This window comes from Thalassophryne amazonica, chromosome 11 (assembly GCF_902500255.1).
Source record: "Thalassophryne amazonica chromosome 11, fThaAma1.1, whole genome shotgun sequence".
Taxonomy (NCBI): Eukaryota; Metazoa; Chordata; class Actinopteri; order Batrachoidiformes; family Batrachoididae; genus Thalassophryne; species Thalassophryne amazonica.
In genome coordinates, this window is record NC_047113.1 from 1,618,566 (window position 1) to 1,641,341 (window position 22,776).

A 22,776-nucleotide genomic window follows, 5' to 3' on the forward strand; every position below is an offset into this window, starting at 1 on the left:
AGGGTCATTGTCTTTTTGAAAGATCCAGCCCCGGCGCAACTTCAACTTTGTCACTGATTCATGAACATTGTTATCAAGAATCTGCTGATATTGACTGGAATCCACGTGACCCTCAACTTTAACAAGATTCCCAGTACCTGCACTGGCCACACAGCCCCACAGCATGATGGAACCACCTCCAAAATTTACTGTAGGTAGCAAGTGTTTTTCTTGGAATGCTGTGTTCTTTTTCAGCCATGCATACCACCCCTTGTTATGTCCAAATAACTAAATTTTAGCTTCATCAGTCCACAGCACCTTATTCCAAAATGAAGCTGGCTTGTCCCAATGTGCTTTAGCATACCTCAAGCGACTCTGTTCGTCGCATATACGCAGAAAAGGCTTCCTCTGCATTACAGCATCATACAGCATCTCTTTGTGCAAAGTGCGCTGTATAGTTGAACGATGCACAGAGACACTATCTGCAGCAAGATCATGTTGTAGGTCTTTGGAGCAGGTCTGTGGGTTGACTATGACTGTTCTCACCATCCTTCACATCAACTTATCTGAGATTTTTCTTGGCCTGCCACTTCGGGCCTTAACTAGTACTGTGCCTGTGGTCTTCAGTGTGTTTGTCTGCTATATGATATATTTAACTGAAAATTCTGATCCAGACAACCGATGATTTAATAAAGAAAATCATGAAAATTATCAGGGGTGCCCAAACGTTTGCATACAACTGTATTCCTCTAAAGTTAGCTTTGTAAGTCTTGCATTATGACACATGATGTTCTGTTGGCTAACTGATTATGTTCAAAAGCCAGTTGCATTATTTCAACATTTTTGAAAAGTGATATTGTCTAATTACATGCAAACCATGAAATGTGATTTTTTTTAACTTTATTTTGCAGTTTTCTATTAACAAGCATACAACTTTCAGAGACAGAAAAAGAAAAAACAAGAAGAAATGTACTCACCCCTACACCCCAAGGCTCGTAAACCAAAATTGCATTAAATAAACAAGAACAAATACAACTAGGACTGCAAGCAGTCATATACGGGCCCTCGTTCCGCGCAACCGCCTACCCAGGCCAGTGGGTGCCCTTGTGACCACATGTGGGTATGTGCATGCAGGGGCAACCACTCATCACACAGTTAAAATTTTAAACAAATCACACAATGCATCAAGGAGTTATGACATGTTAATTGTTCATCCACTAGGGGGCGCTCAGTGTACAAACAGAGGGGCTGGGTGTGTTCAGGGGCCAACCGTCATCATACATGTGAAGTTTCAAGTCAATCAGGCAAAGCATGAAGGAGTTATCATGACTTGATGTTCTATGGCGAAGGGTCAAAATGGCGGCACCATAGCGGCCACACCCTTCAACATAGAGAAAAGCTTTCGATAACTTTTGTTCAGTATCATCTTTGGATGCTGTCAAAGAAATTTGAAGTGCATTAGACAAAATCCCTGGGAGGAGTTTGTTCAAATACAACATGTGGAAATCATTTCAAAATGAGAAGAAAATTCAAAATGGCTGACTTCCTGTTTGGAGTAGACTCATGGTGCAAGACTTTTTTGTACGTCTATGCAAGTCACACGTGTACCAATTTTCATCTCCCTACTCCAAAAAACCCCCTATGTGGAGGGGTTTTTGAAAGTTTCAAGGGGGCGCTATTGAGGCATTTTGCCCCGCCCATGGGCGCCGCCCCTATGAATTGTAAGAGGTTGTCGTGCTCGACCTGTGTATCAATTTTCATGATGATGTGACAAAATTAAAGCCATCAAAATGAAGAACGTAATTTCATGGCGAATGGGCAATATTCGGCACGCCGCCACACGGACGCCGTTACTCGTAACTTCACGGCGTTCATCGCCTACGTTCACCAATTTGTTCTGCATGTTTTAGAAGTGGAATGAAGTTGATTGGGTTAAGTATGTGACATCAGGACCTCTTAAAGTAAAAATAGGACATTTCCCGCCACCACCGGGGGCGCTATGGCACAGGTGGGCACTTAAGATATGTAGACGTTCAGGGCAGAGCCCTCATCATGTCCAGCAAGTTTGAAGGATCTACGATGAAGTATGTGGGCGTGACAGCCGTTCAAAGTGAAATGGCGGGCTCCGAAAAGCTCCCCAAAGTTTGACGACCCCTAGCAGCCACGCCTTTTGACTTAATTAGAATCTTTTGATAACTTTTGATCATCGTTGTGTTGTGATGATTTTGACCAAATTTGAAGACGATCGGATAAAATCCCTAGGACGAGTTCGTTCAAATGTAAGTAGTGGAAATGACCAAAAATGGCAAAAATTTGCTCAAAATCGAAAGTTAAAATCAAAATGGCCGACTTCCTGTCGATATTTCACCATGACAGTAAGAGACTTTTTCGTGCGTTCTGGCATGGTAAATATGTGTACCGAATTTCGTGAAGCTACGACGAAAAAAGCCCAATGCGGAGGGGTTTTTGAATATTTCTAGGGGGCGCTATTTCGCGATTTTTCTGCGACCATGTGCGATGTCCCCAAAATATCGAATTTTGGATCCGGCCGGACAACTTTGGAAAGTTTGGTGAGTTTTTGAGCATGGGAAGAGGCCGAAAGTTCGATTTCAAGAGTGAGAATAATAATAATAATAATAACTAGGACTGCAAGCAGTCATATACGGGCCCTTGCTCCGCGAGACCGCCTACCCAGGCCAGTGGGTGCCCTTGTGACCACATGTGGGCATGTGCATGCAGGGGTAACCACTCATCACACAGTTAAAATTTTAAACAAATCACACAATGCATCAAGGAGTTATGACATGTTGATTGTTCATCCACTAGGGGGTGCTCAGTGTACAAACAGAGGGGCTGGGTGTGTTCAGGGGCCAACCGTCATCATACATGTGAAGTTTCAAGTCAATCAGGCAAAGCATGAAGGAGTTATCATGACTTGATGTTCCATGGCGAAGGGTCAAAATGGCGGCACCATAGTGGCCACACCCTTCAACATAGAGAAAAGCTTTTGATAACTTTTGGTCAGTATCATCTTTGGATGCTGTCAAAGAAATTTGAAGTGCATTGGACAAAATCCCTAGGAGGAGTTCGTTCAAATACAACATGTGGAAATCACGCCAAAATGAGAAGAAAATTCAAAATGGCTGACTTCCTGTTTGGAGTAGACCCATGGTGCAAGAGACTTTTTTGTACGTCTATGAAAGTCACACATGTGTACCAATTTTCATCTCCCTACTCCAAAAAAACCCCTATGTGGAGGGGTTTTTGAAAGTTTCAAGGGGGCACTATTGAGGCATTTTGCCCCGCCCATGGGTGACGCCCCTATGAATTGTAAGAGATTGTCGTGCTCGACCTGTGTATCAATTTTCATGATGATGTGACAAAATTAAAGCCATCAAAATGAAGAACGTACTTTCATGGCGAATGGTCAATATTCGGCACGCCGCCACATGGACGCCGTTACTCGTAACTTCACGGTGTTCATCACCTACGTTCACCAATTTGTTCTGCATGTTTTAGAAGTGGAATGAAGTTGATTGGGTTAAGTATGTGACATCAGGACCTCTTAAAGTAAAAATAGGACATTTCCCGCCACCACCGGGGGGTGCTATGGTGCAGGTGGGAACTTAAGATATGTAAACGTTCAGGACGGAGCCCTCATCATGTCCAGCAAGTTTGAAGGATCTACGATGAAGTATGTGGGCGTGACAGCCGTTCGAAGTGAAATAGCGTGCTCCGAAAAGCTCGCCAAAGTTTGACGACCCGTAGCAGCCACGCCTTTTGACTTAATTAGTATCTTTTGATAACTTTTGATTACCATTGTGTTGTGATGATTTTGACCAAATTTGAAGACAATCGGATGAAATCCCTAGGACGAGTTCGTTCAAATGTAAGTAGTGGAAATGGCCAAAAATGGCAAAAATTTGCTCAAAATTGAAACTTAAAATCAAAATGGCTGACTTCCTGTCGATATTTCACCATGACAGTAAGAGACTTTTTCGTGCATCCTGGCATGGTAAATATGTGTACCGAATTTTGTGAGGCTATGATGAAAAAAACCCAATGAGGAGGGGTTTTTGAAAATTTCTAGGGGGCGCTATTTCACGATTTTTCTGTGACCATGTGCGACGCCCCCAAAATATCGAATTTCGGATCCGGCCGGATGACTTTGGAAAGTTTGGTGAGTTTTTGAGCATGGGAAGAGGCCGAAATTTCGAAATTTCAAGAGTGATAATAATAATAATGATAATAATGATAATAATAATAATAATAATAATAATAATAATAATAATAATAATAATAATAATAATAATAATAATAATAATAAACGCAATTACAATAGGGTCCTCGTAGGACGTTGCCTACTCGGGCCCTAAAAATAGTTAGACAGGAACCTCTCAAAGTTTGTTGAGCGAATTGGTGTTTTGAGCATGTTCAAGTATTTTTAACTATCCAGTATAACAAATGCTGCGGTGTATCACTGAAAGGGAAAACCTTCTACAAATTCTAGAAAGGGACTCCAGGTCAGAGTGAAGTTTTTGTGGGCTTTACATAGCTTATATCTCAATTTTCCTAAAGGTAGAAAAGATAGTACATCCCTCAACCACCGCAGAAATGAAGGGGCTGAATTTGATTTCCAATTAAAAAGTACGAGTCTGTGCACAAGCAGGGAGGCAAGTGCCAAAGCATTTGCTTGTAAATTTGAGACTTTGTGGCCTGGAGGTAGTACGCCAAAGATGGCTGTGTGATAGTCAGGTGTTCTATTCTGGCCACAGATTTTAGAAAACATATAAAATATTTCACGCTCTATGACTGCTGGGATAGGCTCCAGCCCCCCGCGACCCTTAAATGGACTAAGCGGTAGAAGATGAATGAATGAATGAATATAAAATATTTGTCTCCAGTAGTCGTTGAGGGAGGTGCATGACCAGAACGTGTGGTGGGTACATGCTGCACCTTGGACAAGCAGGATCTGCAGTGGGAAAGAGTTTAGACAATTTGTCCCTTGAATAGTGCAGGCGATGGAGTACTTTAAATTGAATTAAACCATGGCGTATACACAATGACGAGGTATGAATACGTTTTAGACTATGTCATGTATTTTCAGAAAGCTCAACCCCCAAATCTTTTTCCCATGCCATTTTAGTTTGATTCCATGACACTGGTTTCAAGTCTCCTATCATATTGTAAATCGCACATACACGTTTCTTCTCCTAGAATTGCATCTAAATGATCCTTAGGTGGTGGGAGAGGAAATGAGGGAAATGTTTGGTGAACTTTTTGATAAAGCTGTGTATCTGAAGAAATCTAAAATAAAGCGATCTGGGTATATTGTGGTCATTTACGAGTGTTTCAAATGAAATAAACACATTATCAGGGTACAAGTCACAGAAGAATATCAATCCATTTCTATGTCAATATTGAAATGCATTGTTGTACAGAGATGGAAGAAAGAAGTGGTTATCTGCGACACTGCTTTAAACCAAAATGTCTCCTCAACTGTAACCATATCCTAAGCGAGGCTTTGACAACCGGGTTTGTGGACAGTGTACTACAGCTGTGTGGTGGCGATGATGTGAGTGTTGGCAGAAGGTTGGATAATTGTTCCATATGAACCCAGTCTGGACCCTGCTTAATCTCATACAGCAGTGTTCAGAATAATAGTAGTGCTATGTGACTAAAAAGATTAATCCAGGTTTTGAGTATATTTCTTATTGTTACATGGGAAACAAGGTACCAGTAGATTCAGTAGATTCTCACAAATCCAACAAGACCAAGCATTCATGATATGCACACTCTTAAGGCTATGAAATTGGGCTATTAGTAAAAAAAAGTAGAAAAGGGGGTGTTCACAATAATAGTAGCATCTGCTGTTGACGCTACAAACTCAAAACTATTATGTTCAAACTGCTTTTTTAGCAATCCTGTGAATCACTAAACTAGTATTTAGTTGTATAACCACAGTTTTTCATGATTTCTTCACATCTGCGAGGCATTAATTTTGTTGGTTTGGAACCAAGATTTTGCTGGTTTACTAGTGTGCTTGGGGTCATTCTCTTGTTGAAACACCCATTTCAAGGGCATGTCCTCTTCAGCATAAGGCAACATGACCTCTTCAAGTATTTTGACATATCCAAACTGATCCATGATACCTGGTATGCAATATATAGGCCCAACACCATAGTAGGAGAAACATGCCCATATCATGATGCTTGCACCACCATGCTTCACTGTCTTCACTGTGAACTGTGGCTTGAATTCAGAGTTTGGGGGTCGTCTCACAAACTGTCTGCAGCCCTTGGACCCAAAAAGAACAATTTTACTCTCATCGGTCCACAAAATATTCCTCCATTTCTCTTTAGGCCAGTTGATGTAATCTTTGGCAAATTGTAACCTCTTCTGCACATGTCTTTTATTTAACAGAGGGACTTTGCGAGGGATTCTTGCAAATAAATTAGCTTCACACAGGCGTCTTCTAACTGTCACAGCACTTACAGGTAACTCCAGACTGTCTTTGATCATCCTGGAGCTGATCAATGGGTGAGCCTTTGCCATTCTGGTTATTCTTCTATCCATTTTGATGGTTGTTTTCCGTTTTCTTCCATGCGTCTCTGTTTTTTTTGTTCATTTTAAAGCACTGGAGATCATTGTAGATGAACAGCCTATAATTTTTTGCACCTCCAATCAACTTTTTAAGCAAACTACACTGTTCTTCTGAACAATGTCTTGAACATCCCATTTTCCTCAGGCTTTCAAAGAGAAAAGCATGTTCAACAGGTGCTGCTTCATCCTTAAATAGGGGACACCTGATTCACACCTGTTTGTTCCACAAAATTGACAAACTCACTGACTGAATGCCACACTACTATTATTGTGAACACCCCCTTTTCTACTTTTTGTTTTTACTAATAGCCCAATTTCATAGCCTTAAGAGTGTGCATATCATGAATGCTGGGTCTTGTTGGATTTGTGAGAATCTACTGAATCTACTGGTACCTTGTTTCCCATGTAACAATAAGAAATATACTCAAAACCTGGATTAATCTTTTTAGTCACCTAGCACTACTATTATTCTGAACACTACTGTATGTGTAAATCCAATGAATGAGTTTTTCTATGTTAGCAGGCCAATAATACTAAAGAAAACTGGGTAGTCCCAACCCACCAGCATCTTTAGGAAACTTCAGGTACATCTTTTTCATCCTACAGTTAGAATTGTTCCATATAAATGAAGAGATTATCCTAACTGTTTAAATGTTTTCATAGGGATAAATATGGGGACCATCTAAAACACATAAAGAAATCTAGGAAGGACATTCTGACTATATTAATGTGACCTGCTTACAAAATTGGTATAGTTGACCATTTCCCAAAATCTTGTTTTGTTTGTTCTAATAATGAGTTGAAGTTGTATTTCTCCAAATACTCTTTCTTGCGGGTAACTTTAATTCCTAGATATGTGAACATGTGGCCTTCTATTTTGAATGGAAATTTGGAATAATCTCCATCTGCAGACAATTCGTCAATTGGACAAAGCAGGCTCTTGGAGTAGTTCAATTTGTAGCCTGAGAGGTGCCTGAAGTTTTCTAGCATCAACAATAATTTTGAGATGGATACTGTTGGGTTGGACATATACAAAAGCAGGTCATCTGCATATAACACCACCTTATGGACTTTGCGACCACGAGCGTTACCAGTGATACCCTCTTCAACCCTAAGGGCTATAGCAAGGGGTTCAACTGCCAGATTGAACAAATATGGGGAGAGGCCGCAGCCCTGTCTGCAGGACCTACAATCCCAATTCCAATGAAGTTGGGAAGTTATGTAAAATGTAAATAGAAACAGAATACAGTGATTTGCAAATCCTCTTCAACCTATATTCAATTGAATACAGCACAAAGACAAGATTTAAAGATTAAAAGATTAATTTAAAGATTAAACTGATAAATTTTATTGTTTTTGTGCAAATATTTGCTCATTTTGAAATGGATGCCTGCAACATGTTTCAAAAAACTTGGGACGGGGCAACAAAAGACTGGGACATTGATGAATGCTCAAAGAACAACTGTTTGGAAACAGATGAGTGTCATGATTGGGGCGACAGGTCTGGACTGCAGGCAAGCCAGTCTATTATCCGCACTCTTTTACTACGAAGCCACGCTGTTGTAACACTTGCAGAATGTGGCTTGGCATTGTCTTGCTGAAATAAGCAGGGACGTCCCTGAAAAAGACGTTGTTTGGATGGCAGCATGTGTTGCTCCAAAACCTGGATGTACCTTTCAGCATTGATGGTGCCATCACAGATGTGTAAGTTGTCCATGCCATGGGCATTAACACTCCCCCCCGCCCCCCATATCATCAAAGCCAGCATCACAGATGTACCATCCAGATTAACAATCTGGATGGTCTTTTTCCTCTTTTGTCCAGATGACACGACGTCCATGATTTCCAAAAACAATTTGAAATGTGGACTCATCAGACCACAGCACACTTTTCCACTTTGCGTCTGTCCATTTCAAATGAGCTCAGGTCCAGAGAAGGTGGCAGTGTTTCTGGATGTTGTTGATGTGTGGCTTTCACTTTGCATGGTAGAGTTTTAACTTGCAATTGTAGATGTAGTGATGAACTGTGTTAACTGACAATGATTTTCTGAAGTGTTCCTGATCCCACGCGGTAAGATCCTTTACACAATGATGTCGGTTTTTAACGCAGTGCCGCCTGAGGGATCAAAGGTCACGGGCATTCAATGTTGGTTTTCGGCCTTGCTGCTTATGTGTAGAAAGTTCTCCATATTATCTGACGCTTCTGATTGCATTATGAACTGTAGATGATGGAATCCCTAAATTCCTTGCAACTGAACATTGAGAAACATTGTTTTTAAACTGTTAGACTATTTTTTTCACACAGTTGTTCACAAAGTGGTGATCCTCACCCCATCTTTGCTTGTGAATGGCTGAGACTTTTGGGGATGCTCCTTTTTTACCCAATCAGGACACTCACAGTTAGTGTCCTCAGTTCCCAAACACTTATTGAGTGTTGTTAGAAGGAAAGGTGATGTAACACAGTGGGAAACATACCACTGTCCCAGCCTTTTTGAAATGTGTTGCAGGCATCCATTTCAAAATAAGCAAATATTTGTACAAAAACAATAAAATGTATCACCTTTAACATTAAATATCTTGTCTTTGTGGTGTATTCAACTGAATATACAACCCCTGGCAAAAATGATGGAATCACCGGCCTCGGAGGATGTTCATTCAGTTGTTTAATTTTGTAGAAAAAAAGCAGATCACAGACATGACACAAAACTAAAGTCATTTCAAATGGCAACTTTCTGGCTTTAAGAAACACTATAAGAAATCAAGAAAAAAAGATTGTGGCAGTCAGTAACAGTTACTTTTTTAGACCAAGCAGAGGAAAAAAATATGGAATCACTCAATTCTGAGGAATAAATTATGGAATCACCCTGTAAATTTTCATCCCCAAAACTAACACCTGCATCATATCAGATCTGCTCATTAGTCTGCATCTAAAAAGGAGTGATCACACCTTGGAGAGCTGTTGCACCAAGTGGACTGACATGAATCATGGCTCCAACACGAGAAATGTCAATTGAAACAAAGGAGAGGATTATCAAACTCTTAAAAGAGAGTAAATCATCACGCAATGTTGCAAAAGATGTTGTTTATTCACAGTCAGCTGTGTCTAAACTCTGGACCAAATACAAACAACATGGGAAGGTTGTTAAAGGCAAACATACTGGTAGACCAAGGAAGACATCAAAGTGTCAAGACAGAAAACTTAAAACAATATGTCTCAAAAATCGAAAAATGCACAACAAAACAAATGAGGAATGAATGGGAGGAAACTGGAGTCAACGTCTGTGACCGAACTGTAAGAAACCGCCTAAAGGAAATGGGATTTACATACAGAAAAGCTAAACGAAAGCCATCATTAACACCTAAACAGAAAAAAACAAGGTTACAATGGGCTAAGGAAAAGCATTCGTGGACTGTGGATGACTGGATGAAAGTCATATTCAGTGATGAATCTCAAATCTGCATTGGGCAAGGTGATGATGCTGGAACTTTTGTTTGGTGCCGTTCCAATGAGATTTCTAAAGATGACTGCCTGAAGAGAAGATGTAAATTTCCACAGTCATTGATGATATGGGGCTGCATGTCACGTAAAGACACTGGGGAGATGGCTGTCATTACATCATCAATAAATGCACAAGTTTACGTTGATATTTTGGACAACTGAAAGGATGTTTGGGGATGTTTCAAGATGATAATGCATCTTGCCATAGAGCAAAAACTGCGAAAACATTCCTTGTAAAAAGACACATAGGGTCAATGTCAATGAGCAGATCTGATTTGATGCAGGTGTTAGTTTGGGGGATGAAAATTTACAGGGTGATTCCATAATTTTTTCCTCAGAATTGAGTGAGTCCATATTTTTTCCTCTGCTTGGTCTAAAAAAGTAACCGTTACTGACTGCCACAATCTTTTTTTCTTGATTTCTTATAGTGTTTCTTAAAGCCAGAAAGTTGCCATTTGAAATGACTTTAGTTTTGTGTCATGTCTGTGATCTGCTTTTTTTCTACAAAATTAAACAACTGAATGAACATCCTCCGAGGCCGGTGATTCCATAATTTTTGCCAGGGGTTGTAGGTTGAAGAGGATTTGAAAATCATTGTATTCTGTTTTATATACATTCTACACAATGTCCCAACGTCAATGGAACTGGGGTTGTATGAAGGGGGAACTAGTCAAAGATATTGTTATTGGTCCGTACAGCTGCAGTGGGTGTGTCATATACTGTATTACTGTAATCCATGTTAAAATGATGGCCCAAAGCCAAATTTTTCTAAGATAGCAAACAAGTACTGCCATTCAAGATGATCAAACACTTTTTCGGCATCCAAGGAGAACATCACTTCTGAGATCTCCTCAGATGCGGAGTGTGGAGTGCACAGGATGTTGAATATTGTCACCTTCCTAAAATAATGGCCAAAGTCATGTGACTTAAGCCATTATTTTATGAAGGTGACGATATGAAATGTGAATTTTTAATGTTGTCTCAGAAGTACAGCCAGTGAGGTTTTGGGGAGGCAATGGTCTAGTGGTTAAGCGTTGGGCTTGAGATCCTTGGTTGAAATCCCAGCCTGACTGGAAAATCACTAAGGGCAATTGGGCAACGTCCTTAATCCCCTACATGCTCCCGGTGTGTAGTGAGCAGCTTGTATGGCAGCACCCTGACATCGGGGTGAATCTGAGGCATAATTGTAAAGCTCTTTGAGCATCTGACGCAGATGGAAAAGCGCAATGCAGTCCATTTACTCATCATCATGACTTCACTTTTTCCACATTTTGTTATGTGGAAATTTTAGTCCAAAATGGAGTAAATTCATTTATTCCCTCAAAATTTTACTTGCAACACCCCTTAATGACAACATGACAAAAGCTTTTTTGAAACTTTTGCAAGTTTATCAAAAAAAAAAAACCAACTCAGAAATCAATCAATCAATTTTTTTATATAGCGCCAAATCACAACAAACAGTTGCCCCAAGGCACTTTATATTGTAAGGCAAGGCCATACAATAATTATGTAAAACCCCAACGGTCAAAACGACCCCCTGTGAGCAAGCACTTGGCTACAGTGGGAAGGAAAAACTCCCTTTTAACAGGAAGAAACCTCCAGCAGAACCAGGCTCAGGGAGGGGCAGTCTTCTGCTGGGACTGGTTGGGGCTGAGGGAGAGAACCAGGAAAAAGACATGCTGTGGAGGGGAGCAGAGATCGATCACTAATGATTAAATGCAGAGTGGTGCATACAGAGCAAAAAGAGAAAGAAACACTCAGTGCATCATGGGAACCCCCCAGCAGTCTACGTCTATAGCAGCATAACTAAGGGATGGTTCAGGGTCACCTGATCCAGCCCTAACTATAAGCTTTAGCAAAAAGGAAAGTTTTAAGCCTAATCTTAAAAGTAGAGAGGGTGTCTGTCTCCCTGATCTGAATTGGGAGCTGGTTCCACAGGAGAGGAGCCTGAAATCACACTTAAGTATTCACAGCCTTTGTTCAATACTTTGTTGATGCAATTCCAGCATCAGGTCTTCTTGAATATGATGCCACAAGCTTGGTGCACCTATCTTTGGGCAGTTTGGTCCATTCCTCTTTGCAGCACCTCTCAAGCTCCATCAGGTTGGATGGGGAGCGTCAGTGCACAGACATTTTCAGATTTCTCCAGAGATGTTCAGTCAGATTCAGGTCTGGGCTCTGGCTGGACCACTCAAGGACATTCACAGAGTTGTCCTGAAGACACTCCTCTAATATCTTGGCTGTGTATTTAGGGTCATTGTCCTGCTGAAAGATAAACCGTCACCCCAGTCTGAGGTCAAGAGCGCTCTGGAGCAGGTTTTCATCCAGGATGTCTCTGTACATTGCTGCATTCATCTTTCCCTCAATCCTGACTAGTCTCCCAGTTCCTGCTGCTAAAAAACATCCCCACAGCATGATGCTGCCACCACCATGCTTCACTGTAGGGATGGTGCCTGGTTTCCTCCAAACATGACACCTGGCATTCACACCAAAGACTTCAATCTTTGTCTTATAAGGCCAGAGAATTTTTGTTTCTCCTGGTCCTTCAGGCGCCTTTTGTAAAACTCCAGGTGGGCTGCCATGTGTCTTTTCCTAAGGAGTGGCTTCTGTCTGGTCACTGTACTATACAGGCCTGATTGGTGGATTGCTGCAGAGATGGTTGTCCTTCTGGAAGGTTCTCCTCTCTCCATTGAGGAATGCTGGATCTCTGACAGCGTGACCGTTGGGTTCTTGGTCACCTCCATGACTAAAGTCACTTTGACGCTTGTACGAATTTCATCCCATCACTGCCGCACAATTTGTCGTGTCAATGGTCCCACTTTGTCACAGTTGACACTACATAAAATAAAGCCTGTGCTTATATCATTTCATAGCTGATGACACATTTGTTCTCAAAACTTGACTGATGAAACCATTCTCTCATCACTCCCAGAATGAGAATGAGAAATTATCTACAGCTGCAGGTTGTCTTGTGCTCGTCGTGTGGTGAACACATTTGAAATCTTGTCTCAAAGGTAATTATTTCTTATGTAATGCATTGGTAAAATAGTTGCATTTTCATTTGTTCTTATGAGTTAGATAGTGTAGTAAAGTTATGTTCATTATAGAGGTAGCATCGCTTTATAATCTAATTTCAGGTTCAGATGCCCTACACGCATTGATACGCAGTGACATGCAATGTTTCTGAATAGATTGCACAATGTTCTCAACTAGTTCATGCAAATATATGCAAAATTTTCTTTGCGCCCTGGCACACAGCCATGCACAGTTTACACATAGTTTACAATGTTAAACTGTTTACAACAGTTTACGATGAGTTCACTCATTGGCACACAAGATTACATGCTAGTGCGGGGATCAAATTTGTGCAAATGTCAAGGTGCGTTAATGTCCTTCTCCCCTGATCACTCAGTTTAGATAGGTGGCCAGTTCTATATGTAGACAGGGGTGTGCCCTTTCAAATCATGTCCAATCAACTGAATTTACCCCAGGTGGACTCCAATAAAGCTGCAAAAACATCTCAAGGATGATCAGTGGAAACAGGAGGCACCTGAGCTCAAATCTGAGCTTCATGGCAAAGGCTGTGAATACAACCCCAATTCCAATGAATGAATGAATGAATGAAAAACTGTTTATTTCGAACATTTGATACAACAACAATTACAAGATAGATCAGTAAAGACAACAACAAAAAAGTTCCTACTGTGTACCCAACATGTCCGAAAAGGGGTAGGGTGAAGCATCAGCTTATTTATCTCTACCCCTTCTTCCCCACAACCAGTAATACCCTTTGCCACATATACACATAGATTCCTACACACCTAAACCGATATCAATATATATATATATATATATATATATATATATATATATATATATATATATATATATATATACATATATATACACATACATATATACATACACACATCAACATACATACACATATATACACATATACATATATACACATATATATACACAAACATAAATATACACCTACACATACCTACTTACATACAAAATACTATATATTTACAAGCCGAAGCAAAAAACAAAAACACCCTAACCCTCATTACCCTTCCTCCTCCCTATACCCAGAAAAAAACATATTTTTGTACCGCTGTTTGAACTGGTTCATGCTTGGACATTGCTTGAGCCCCACTCCCAATCTGTTCCACATCCTCACCCCACAGACAGAAATACAGAAACCTTTTAATGTTGTTCGTGCCCACTGATGCTTTAAATTAAATTTCCCCCTCAGACTGAAATCCCCTGATCTGTTAAAAAACATATTTTTAATATTTGCTGGAAGTAAATTGTTTATTGCTTTATACACAATTTGTACTGTTTGAAAATGAACCAAGTCTGTGAATTTTAAGAATTTGGATTGTAAAAATAGTGGATTTGTATGATCTCTATAGCCAGTATTATGAATAATTCTTATAGCTCTTTTCTGCATTACTGATAGTGATTGTGTTGTACCTTTATAAGTATTACCCCATACCTCTGCACAGTACTGTAAATATGGTAAAACCAGTGAGCAGTAAAGAATGCGGAGTGAGTTGTGGTCCAGAATATGTTTCGCTTTGTTTAGAACTGAAATGCTTCTTGACAGTTTACTTTGTATATGTTTTATATGAGTCTTCCAGTTTATCTTATCATCTATTATCACCCCCAGAAACTTATTTTCATGTACCCTTTCAATATCTACCCCCTCGACTTGTAACTGAACCTGTATGTCTGTATTACAATAGCCAAATAACATGTATTTTGTTTTACTTAAGTTTAATGATAATTTGTTTCTGTCAAACCATATTTTCAATTTTCCCATTTCTATACTGATCCTCCTCAGTAACTCCTGCAAATCCCCCCCTGAACAAAAAATGCTTGTGTCATCTGCAAATAATACTAATTTTAATATTTTGGAAACATTGACAATATCATTTATATAAATTAGAAACAGTTTTGGACCCAATACTGACCCCTGTGGGACGCCACAAGCATTGTCCAAGCATGATGATGTATATTCCCCCAACTTCACAAACTGTTTTCTGTTACTTAAGTAGCTTCTCACCCAGTGCAACACCAACCCCCTAATCCCATACTGTTCAAGTTTATTTATTAATATGTCATGATTAATTGTATCAAAAGCCTTTTTAAGGTCTATAAATATTCCAACTGAATGTAATTTGTGGTCTATGGCGTTTGTAATCTCCTCAACTGATTCTATTAATGCAAGTGATGTTGAACTATGTGCTCTGAATCCATATTGACTATCAGTAAGTAATTTATGTTTATTTATGAATTTGTCTAATCTATTATTGAATAACTTTTCTAATAATTTGGAAAATTGTGGAAGCAAAGAAACAGGTCTATAATTTGTGAAGTGGTATCTATCCCCAGTCTTATACAGCGGCACAACCTTAGCTATTTTCATTTGATTGGGAAATTTACCGGTTTGAAATGATAAGTTACAGATGTATGTTAATGGTTCTACAATCCATTCAATGACCTGTTTTACCACCATATCAATTTCATTTAAATCGGTAGATGTTTTATATTTACAATTATTCACAATGTCTATAATTTCATTTCCATCCACTGCTGTGAGGAACATTGAACAGGGATTTCTTTCTATAAGATTATTATCCCAATCCTCAGGTTGGGAATCGGGAATTTTTTCTGCCAAGCTTGGTCCAATATTTACAAAAAAATTATTAAAACCGTTGACTACCTCATCCTTATTTTCCTTCTTGACATTATTATCAATGAAATACTGAGGGTAACTCTGTTTTTTATTACCATTTTTTATAATGCTATTTAATATATCCCATATTCCTTTAATATTGTTTTTGTTATTATATAATATGTTACTATAATATTCCTTCCTACATACCCGTATAATATTAGTTAATCTATTTTTGTATTTCTTATATCTATTTTCTGCCTCTTTAGTCTTTAGTTTTATGAATTCTCTATACAGTGTATTTTTCTTATTACATGCATTTCGTAACCCTTTCGTCATCCATGGTCAAGCTTGGATTTTTTGTTTTCTGTAGTCTTGTTTAATTGGACAATTTTTATCATATAATGATGTAAATATTTGTAAAAAAGTTTCATATGCACTATCAACATCACTTTCACTGTATACCTTTTCCCAGTTTTGCTCCTGTAAATCCTTCTTTAGTGTGTTCATGTTTTCCTCTGTCCGCACTCGCCTGTATTTTATTTTCTCCTCTGGCTGATTCCGCCGATGGTTTCTATTATAAACGATGAAAACTGGTAGATGATCACTAATGTCATTGATTAATAATCCACTCACAGTGTTATTCTCAATATCATTGCTGAATATATTATCAATTAAGGTGGCACTATGGGATGTAATTCTGCTTGGCCTGGTGATTTTTGGATATAAACTCATACTGTACATTATACTGATAAATTCATCTGTTATTTTATGCTTATTTGGATTGAGCAGATCAATATTTAAGTCACCAGAGATGAACACAGTTTTTTGATTAGTTTTTGAGAACATTTTTCCCATACAGTCAGTGAATGTTTCAATACTAGATCCTGGTGCTCTATATATACAGCTGACTAATACATTTTTGCTTTTTTCTTCACATATTTCAATAGTTATACATTCTAATAAGTTATCAATCACAGTTGTCATATTGTCTACTATTTTATAATCCATGTTCTTATCCACATACACAGCCACTCCTCCTCCACTCTTATTTTTTCTGTTTACACAATTAAATTCATATCCATCCAGTTCAAAATCCATTCCTTTATCTTCATTGATCCATGTTTCTGATATAGCAATTATGTTAAATATTTTTTTAAACTGACTTAAATATTCTTTAATGTTGTTAAAGTTTGCATATAGACTTCTGCTGTTGAAATGGATTATTGATCATTTGTTATCCGTTCTAATGATCCGATTAAACTGTTCATCTGTATAATAGCAACAACTGTCATTGATATTTGAGAAGAAATTATTGTCCGGGTCTATATCGTGCTCCAAGTCCAGTACATTGTGGTCTGTGTATTTAAATGTTCTCAGTTCTACTTTTCCATGATCAGCAATCCTTTGAGTTATATCCTTCTTGTCTCCAGATGTAGATGAATAGGTAGTAGATGAATAGGTTCCTCTGGTCTGTGTCATGGTGTTGTGATGTGTTTGTGTCCTCATACCTTATTGGTCATATTTGTCCAGATCCTCACTTTAAGAAACACTATTGTTCATATTTGTCCAGCTCCTCGATGTTCCTTATTGCCATGACTTTTGCTTGTTCTGGTGATCCGTTCAGTTTGATGAATATTTTACAGTTTGAAGTCCATGTGTGCTGGATTTTTCCCTGTTTCTTTAAGAAGCGTGCTTTCCTGGCGATGTCGGCATTCCGTTTGGTGAGATGTTCATTGATGAATACGTTTGTCCCTTTCAGTTTTCTTCCTTGTTTTAACAGTGCTGTTTTGTGTTTTCTGTTGATGAATCTCATGATGACGGTTCGTTTATCACCGTCATTTCTCCGGGGCAGAGGGTGGCACGCTTCAATGTTATTTAAATCCATTTCTATACCTTTAGATAGGAGGAAATCAGCAACCTGTTTTTCCACAGAGCTGACCTCCTGTTCACTGGGCTCCCCTCCGCTCTCATCTGTTACCGCCCGTGCGTAGGACCGTGGTTTGATATGAAGACCTGTGATGATGACGTCGTTAATTCTGGTGTACTGCTGGGACACCTGGGTGAAGTTGGGACATTGTGTAAAATGTAAATAAAAACAGAATACAATGATTTGCAAATCCTCTTCAACCTATATTCAACTGAATACACCACAAAGACAAGATATTTAATGTTCAAACTGATAAACTTTATTGTTTTTGTGCAAATATTTGCTCATTTTGAAATGGATGCCTGCAACACATTTCAAAAAAGTTGGGACAGGGCAACAAAAGACTTGGAAAGTTGATGAATGCTCAAAGAACACCTAATTGGAAACAGGTGAGTGTCATGATTGGGTATAAAAGGAGCATCCCCAAAAAGCTCAGCTGTTCACAAGCAAAGATGGGGTGAGGATCACCACTTTGAGAACAACTGCATGAAAAAAATAGTCCAACAGTTTAAGAACAATGTTTCTCAAAGTTCAATTGCAAGGAATTTAGGGATTCCATCATCTACAGTCCATAATATAATCAGAAGATTCAGAGAATCTGGAGAACTTTCTACATGTAAGCAGCAAGGCCAAAAACCGACACTGAATGTCTGTGACCTTCGATTCCTCAGGCAGCACTGCATGAAAAACTGACATCATTGTGTAAAGGATCTTACCGCGTGGGCTCAGGAACACTTCAGAAAACCACTGTCAGTTAACACAGTTCGTCACTACATCTACAAATGCAAGTTAAAACTCTACCATGCAAAGTGAAAGCCATACATCAAAAACCAGCATCTGTGATGGTATGGGGGTGTGTTAGTGCCCATGGCATGGACAACTTACACATCTGTGATGGCACCATCAATGCTGAAAGGTACATCCAGGTTTTGGAGCAACACATGCTGCCATCCAAGCAACGTCTTTTTCAGGGATGTCCCTGCTTATTTCAGCAAGACAATGCCAAGCCACATTCTGCACGTGTTACAATAGTGTGGCTCCATAGTAAAAGAGTGCGGATACTAGACTGGCCTGCCTGCTGTCCAGACCTGTCTCCCACTGAAAATGTGTGGCACATTATGAAGCACAAAATATGACAACGGAGACCACAGACTGTTGAACAACTGAAGTCGTACATCAAGCAAGAATGGAAAAGAATTCCACCTACAAAGCTTCAACAATTAGTGTCCTCAGTTCCCAAACGCTTATTGAGTGTTGTTAGAAGGAAAGGTGATGTAACACAGTGGGAAACATACCACTGTACCAGCTTTTTAGAAACATGCTGCAGGCATCCATTTCAAAATAAGCAAATATTTGCAGAAAAACAATAAAGTTATCAGTTTGAACATTAAATATCTTGTCTCTGTGGCATATTCAATTGAATATAGGTTGAAGAGGATTTGAAAGTCATTGTATTCTGTTTTTATTTACATTTTACACAATGTTCCAACTTCATTGGAACTGGGGTTGTACTTATGTACATGTGATTTCTTAATTTTTTATTTTTAATAAATTTGCAAAAATCTCAAAATAACTTTTTTCACATTGTCATTATGGGGTACTGTGTGTAGAAGTTTGAGGGAAAAAAATGAATTTACTCCATTTTGGAATAAGGCTGTAACATAAAAAGGCTGTAACATAAAAAATCTGGAATAAGTCCAGCCCTGTGAATACTTTCCAGACGTACTATAAAACATCATATTATTTGAAGTAAACAAATATAATGATATGAGACAGCTCTGTCAGAAAGACGAAAGTCAAAACACGGTTCTGAATCAAAACTGCTCCAAGTTTCTTTCGGCCCAGCTGGCATTGATTCAGAGCCATGATAAGATGTCTCTGTGGTTCTGAATGATGTGCCACATCACCATCACAGAAAAAATGTTTTTGGGTGAGCCGGAATGTGATCAATGTTAAAATGAGTTCTTTACTCTGGCTTGCCTCTTTTTTGTGCTCTCACAGCTGTGTTCTCCCTCCATCTGCCCATCGATGGATCAGCTCAGTTGGCCAGGTTTTGCGTTCTCTTGCCCCTTCTGAGTCAGTTTAAAACAATCTCGAACTTCCTTTTGGTGGTTTTTGAAATAAATCTTTCCCCAGATCTGTTTCAAGTCAGATGTGACGACCTCTAACAGTGAATGTTTTACATTTATGATGCTGATTTTGATGAGAACCACTTGTGTAAATAATATTTTGACCTTTTGTCATGCCAATATTAATTTGGTAAACGTTTCAGCATTTGGTAATGCAATATTTTCAATATTAAGTCAAGAATATGAAGGGTTTCAGTGATTTCATAACACCTATTTTCTTTTTCTTTCCTTCTTTCTACTTGAAACTAATCTTCATAAAACCGCAGACCATTAACTCATTAAAGGTTAAGACGATGATGTTGGACGCGTCCTCTCACTTTTTCTTACTTTCGGGATTCAGATAAAACCAGTCAGTGATGACGAGCCATAATGGTGAAGTCATAAAACAGCTTTTATGTTGAGGACTTTTATGATTTAGCTGAATCACCCAGAGACCATGAGGATGAAGTGAGCTTTCATGCACAGGGGTTCATTACATGAGAGCTGGACTTGGCTAGGAATGCTGTGTCTTTACATATTCCAGATGTAGACATGTGTAGGGAAACAGGCCTAATACATGGATTTGGTTGAGGTCATGGTCTCTTGTTTTATATTTTACTGCATAATGTACTTTCATCAAAGTTCTTTGGAAAAGTAAGAGCACCTTGATGTTCTTTTAAAGCCACAGGGCCTCTCAAATTTCACAAAACTGAGAAAATTTAATTTCTACTGACATCCAAGCATTATAATGTAGGTTTATTTTTGTAACATGTTGCAAAATTACAGCTCACTTTATAGAAGAGGTCAAATTTACTTATGGGGAAATTCCATAGTGAATATTGTCTTTTCCTTCATCGCAGTCATGCAGACTAGCTACAGGAGGAAGCGCATGTGTGCATATGTGAGGTTTTAAGATTACCTGTGACCCATCTTATGTTAACATCCATAAGGATTCTTGTAAATCACTTCCAACTCTACCAAATGTTGGTCATAGCATCTGATCCCTTAAATTTCTGCCCCTCAGGGGTTGAAAATCTAAATTGTTTCCAGACAGCATGAATTTTGGTCACACTGGCAATATCATATTATGAATCCCTTATCTAAATGTTAAGGAATAAAATTATAGTGGTTTCAAAGAAAATGATCTGAATGACTTAAATCTTTAACAATAAACCAGTGACACTATACCTTTAAACAGTAGACAGAACACTAACCTGGTTTACACCCACGGCAGGTATGGGCACGGGGGTTTGTTGTAGTGATGCTGGAGGAATGATCGTACTGTTTGAGTTGGTGGTACTGCGAGGTTCTTTCCTGGGGGCTGTTTTCCCACTTGGGGCTTTACTTCGTGGCCTGGAGGAGTTCTGATTCTCCACAGAGGGGGGAGGCAACAGGTCCTTTTCCCTGGCTGCAGGGCTGATGGGACACATCAAAACAAGAGTAAGCATCACAATCAGACTGAGTAATGAGCTTGTATGAGGGAAAAATGAACACATTTCCTTTAAACATTCATCAATCACCTTTGAGCAAAGCACTGAAGCCCGGCTGTTGTTGTGCACCTTTATTTCAAAAAAGATTTGAGATAACGGTTGGTTCTAGGGGGGTAAATGTATTTTAAAATGACAAATAATAAAATCCACATGTAATAATTGAAAACAGCATGTGTTCAGGCAACCTTGTTTGGATGTAAAAAGATAGACACAGAAGTAAAGAAGACAGGAGGTGACAGGGAGAAATGAATAAAGAAAAAAGTTCCAAAGACAATGTTTCCCTTCTAATGAGCCTAACATCAAGCTGATTCTGTCTATGACTCAATCTGTGCTGTGGCTTTTTGTTTTTTTTAATAAGTGCAGGAGTGACAACAGCTACATGGCAAAGCAAGTGAGGAATTAACACCCACGAGTTGTCTACAACCCCTGGCAAAAATTATGGAATCACCGGCCTCGGAGGATGTTCATTCAGTTGTTTAATTTTGTAGAAAAAAAGCAGATCACAGACATGACACAAAACTAAAGTCATTTCAAATGGGAACTTTCTGGCTTTAAGAAACACTATAAGAAATCGGGAAAAAAAATTGTGGCAGTTAGTAACGGTTACTTTTTTAGACCAAGCAGAGGGAAAAAAAATATGGAATCACTCAATTCTGAGGAATAAATGATGGAATCATGAAAAACAAAAGAACGCTCCAACACATCACTAGTATTTTGTTGCACCACCTCTGGCTTTTCTAACAGCTTGCAGTCTCTGAGGCATGGACTTAATGAGTGACAAACAGTACTCTTCATCAATCTGGCTCCAACTTTCTCTGATTGCTGTTGCCAGATCAGCTTTGCAGGTTGGAGCCTTGTCATGGACCATTTTCTTCAACTTCCACCAAAGATTTTCAATTGGATTAAGATCCAGACTATTTGCAGGCCATGACATTGACCCTATGTGTCTTTTTGCAAGGAATGTTTTCACAGTTTTTGCTCTATGGCAAGATGCATTATCATCTTGAAAAATGATTTCATCATCCCCAAACATCCTTTCAATTGATGGAATAAGAAAAGTGTCCAAAATATCAACGTAAACTTGTGCATTTATTGATGATGTAATGACAGCCATCTCCCCAGTGCCTTTACCTGACATGCAGCCCCATATCATCAATGACTGTGGAAATTTACATGTTCTCTTCAGGCAGTCATCTTTATAAATCTCATTGGAACGGCACCAAACAAAAGTTACAGCATCATCACCTTGCCCAATGCAGATTCGAGATTCATCACTGAATATGACTTTCATCCAGTCATCCACAGTCCACGATTGCTTTTCCTTAGCCCATTGTAACCTTGTTTTTTTCTGTTTAGGTGTTAATGATGGCTTTTGTTTAGCTTTTCTGTATGTAAATCCCATTTCCTTTAGGCGGTTTCTTACAGTTCGGTCACAGACGTTGACTCCAGTTTCCTCCCATTCGTTCATCATTTGTTTTG

At 39.0% G+C, this 22,776-nt stretch overlaps 1 protein-coding gene across 1 annotated transcript in view; it reads right to left on the reverse strand.

The window, feature by feature from the left end:
• Positions 1-22,776, reverse strand: part of aff2 (AF4/FMR2 family, member 2) — a 689,661-nt gene that overhangs the window by 124,525 nt on the left and 542,360 nt on the right. Inside the window, exon 14 of the mRNA XM_034181164.1 lies at positions 21,022-21,223. Coding sequence (XP_034037055.1) covers positions 21,022-21,223 — 202 coding nt within the window. The remainder of the gene's footprint in view (positions 1-21,021; positions 21,224-22,776) is intronic.